The sequence below is a fragment of the Oryza brachyantha genome, chromosome 7, assembly GCF_000231095.2.
Source record: "Oryza brachyantha chromosome 7, ObraRS2, whole genome shotgun sequence".
NCBI classification, from domain to species: Eukaryota; Viridiplantae; Streptophyta; class Magnoliopsida; order Poales; family Poaceae; genus Oryza; species Oryza brachyantha.
The window spans coordinates 5,166,135-5,169,931 of NC_023169.2; the positions used below are offsets into that span (position 1 = coordinate 5,166,135).

At 34.5% G+C, this 3,797-nt stretch overlaps 1 protein-coding gene across 1 annotated transcript; it reads left to right on the plus strand.

Annotated features, from left to right (window-relative positions):
* The first annotated feature begins 638 nt into the window (after positions 1–638).
* On the plus strand, positions 639–3,148 carry LOC121055019. The gene is made up of 2 exons (XM_040526356.1): positions 639–821; positions 2,883–3,148. The coding sequence occupies exons 1-2, from the start codon at positions 728–730 to the stop codon at positions 3,146–3,148; spliced, it is 360 nt and encodes a 119-aa protein (XP_040382290.1). The 5' UTR covers positions 639–727.
* Positions 3,149–3,797: the final 649 nt, after the last annotated feature.

The following is a 3,797-nucleotide window of genomic DNA, read 5'->3' on the forward strand; positions in this document are numbered from 1 at the left end:
CAAATTCAAACCTACCAATGCAGATTTGCCCCATAAAGAGCAAAAAATAGTGCTCTACATGACTTGTTGCGGCAGAAATTAGAGCAGACTTAATGTCCATTTCAATAGTTTATACTGATTTGTATAATTGCTATTGAGTTATATGCATCGACCAGTTCAACCAAAAAGTTTAATATATTGAGAAAAGATTGATAATTTCACTTATACCCAAAAAGCTGTCACTTCGACATCACTTATCCTCAATCAGTTCCATTTGGAATAGCTACGGTCCTTACCCGAGAAAGAGGCAAAAATGCATTTCATACCATCAGTTCTCATTACTAGGAAGACCCACATGCATAATTGGGGCCAATACAATATAACGCATCCAAAATGTGCAATAATATTAGTCCATAAAATAAGCAAACTACTTAATATTAGTCCATATGATAATACTCCGGGGAAAGAAAGCTGAGGAGGATATGGAAAACAAAAAAATACGACAAAACAGCTATTAGTGCTGGCTGTTACAAAATAAAGAAACAAGAAAACAATAAATAATAAAGTTGGTGTCCATGGCTCTTGCAGTACACGTGTAAAGCTCATGGAAGAACCTATTCTTTCTCCTTTTCAGAGGATTTTAAGGGAAGGATGAAGAGTGCTGGCAGCAGAAGCAGAGGTTCATTTCATCAGTTCTTGCTGTTGTTCTGTTTGCACTACTAGATCATTAGCTCTGCTCATTGCAGCCATGGAGGGTGTAGCTAAGAGATACTGCCTCGCTATATCACTCATCTTCTTCCTGCTTCTTGTTCCAACTGTCCATGGAGCAATCAATAGTACAGGTATGCAGTTCTTATACTGGTCTCTGCATGTTCTTAATTAATTATCATGATTTTCAGGTGCAGTAACTTCATAGTGAAATTGTTTAACCATCCAAATCTTATTCTTATTATGCATGATGTCTGTCTTGAGTATGTTTTACACCATGGCATTCTTATAGGCCTTACTTCATCTGTTTTAATACGAAGAAATGACGCAACTCTTAAAATATCTGGTTTTTTAGGTCTAGGGTTTGACCATTCGTCTTATTTAAAAATTTTATTTAAAAATTGAAAAAAATTAGTCACACGTAAAGTATTATTCATGTTTTATCATGTAGTAATAATAAAAATATTAATCATAAATTATCATGTAGTAACAATAAAAATATTAATCATAAAATTTTTTTAAATAAGACGAAGAGTCAAAAATTCTATAAAAAAACATAGAAATTCGTTTATTTTAGTACGGATGTTATATACCTGAATTCTACTGTTGTGTTGTCGTGAATGATTTGTGGTTGGGCAGGTATTCAACTATTCACCTTAACTTTGTAGTACTTATATTAGGTTTGTGGGGGGATGACATGTAGATTTATTTGTTTACAAGCATTGTGATTAACTTTTTGATTATGTCAAAAGTACAACTAACATCAGAAGTGGGTCCCTAATAAAGAAAGGCTGCTAGCGGTAGTTGGTTGCCCCTGGCTAATGTCCATAAATGAAGTGTAGATCAGGAAAGAACTTAGGAAAATTATTTGACAGAATATTTCTTGTAAAATGATCTTAATTCCATTTCGTGTAGCCTCAAAGAAATTATCTTTCCGGTTTGTCTATCAAAATCTTCCTCCCTCACTAATCGATATATATGCATATCCACTTGGGAAATAATAAAAAAATGGAATGACAAGCATGAACGTAATAACTGTCTTCATCGACGAACCGAAGAATTCGATACTAAATTAAGATGTTGAGATCTGGAAGAAATTTCGAGGAAAACAAAACAGTTGATTTTGTTATTGTTAAAATATTCTTCACTCCGACCATGCCTGTAATTAGTTATCATATTCAGAACCACCAATGGTTTTGCTGGCTTAAATACCTGAATCTCCAGTAAAAAAATTAATAAACAAAGCAATTAAAAAAAAAAGCCTTGATGAACACTCGTGGTGTGTAAGCGACTAAGCGCACAGAGATCAAGCATCCTGGAAAACCTATCAAGAACAGATGCTCTGTCCTGTCCATGTGGGGGCATAACATAAAGCATAATTAATGAGATATTATTCCCTTCATTTCAGGACGTCGCTAATGATACTTAATTACGTTCGGTAATGCTCGTGAATCACAAAGTGATCAGTCACCAATAATATAACATGGCATCATCACGTCCTGTTTGCACACAATAACCTGGTTTATCATGATCGATCCAGAAAAAAAACATCATAAGAAAGTAGCACAGTTAATTATTATTATTTTAATTTTAAGGCAATTTAATTTATTCCCCTCCTAAAATATAATTATTTTTTTATCTTTATCTTGTGATAGATTAAGGATGAACGAAAGACTGCTATGTTATTAAGCGAGAGGTGTTTAGAGACGGAGGGTGGATGAGTGTAACATCAGATGAAAAATTAAATGATGGATGGCTAGTTGGGGTAGCAGCACAATAGAACCTCTTATACTTTAGAACAACAATTTTAAACCATAGAGATACTTATATTGGTATTTCTGATAATGGAATTTATTTAGTCCGATCTTTGCTTCTTAAAAGCTAAAATGAATTATTATAGAGATTGCACAACAAATGACCACAATTACAAATTAATAGCTTAATTAAAACCCAGGAAATTAATAGCTTAAAAAGTATACCATCTTAAAGACATATTTATCTCTCCTGATGACTTATAAGTCAGAATTAAGTTATGTGTTGTCCCTGTGTTTCTCAAACTAATAAAACAAATCTTCGAAATCAAGGGCCGATACATATATCGTTTGGACCGAATGAGTAGTGATCATGATATTTTATGACACACCAAGGGTAGAAACATACTGAAAACTAAATTTCATGTGTGTGTTGTTCAACAGAAGGCGCCGGCGGTGAGACGGTGGCAGCAGTGAGGACGGCCGCCGCCGGCGGCGGCCATGGGCACGGATACACGAGCCACCGGTCGCACAACCCCAACAACCCCGAGAACGGCGGCTCCGGCACGCCAGTGGTGGACCCACACAACGTCGCCGCCAGGGGCCACCACCACCGTGGCGCGGCAAGCAGGACGGCCGCCGGCGGCGACCCTCTCCTGGCAACATGGATGCTTCTTGGAGCAACCCTCTTCCTGTGGGTTCTTGGCTAAAATATATATATATATATATATATATATATATATATATATATATATATATATATATATATATATATATATATATATATATATATATATATATATCTGTGTGTGTGTGGGTGATGAACATGACATTTTCTCTTAGTTTGTTTAGTTATTTTTTGTGCTTTTGAAAAAGTATGGCCTAGTGTTTTTTTTTGGTGTTAAATTAAATGCCAAGAGATGATACAAGGTATATATACCATGTGCATGTGATGTGTGTATTTTGCTTTGCATGTGTGTGAAGAAGTATATATGGAGTTTATTTGACATAATGTTTGACCTATATGTTTCCATATGACGCCTAATGTTATATATGTTTTCATATTGTGTTGTCTTATGTTTCGTTTATATATGTTTCCTTGTCATGTTGTCCAAATGTGCTAGTAGAATTTAGAGCACCTAAGCAGCTACACTTACTTTGGATTTGCATTTATATCCTTTAATTAAGAATTCTATAACTATATAAATATGTAAAACACACGAAAACATGTGCATAATACAAATTTTGTGAAAAGATAATACCATGTCTACTATATAAACAAGAAAAATATTTTGATGAAAGATAAAAGGGTACACTTAAAACTTTTGCTTTTTATTTAATCCATCCGTTCTAATTAAT

Coding starts and splice junctions, on each gene's coding strand:
- LOC121055019 (XM_040526356.1), top strand. CDS start 728: ATGGAGGGTGTAGCTAAGAGATACTGCCTCGCTATATCACTCATCTTC. Junction 822..2,882: donor TGGAGCAATCAATAGTACAG/GTATGCAGTTCT, acceptor GTTGTTCAACAG/AAGGCGCCGGCGGTGAGACG.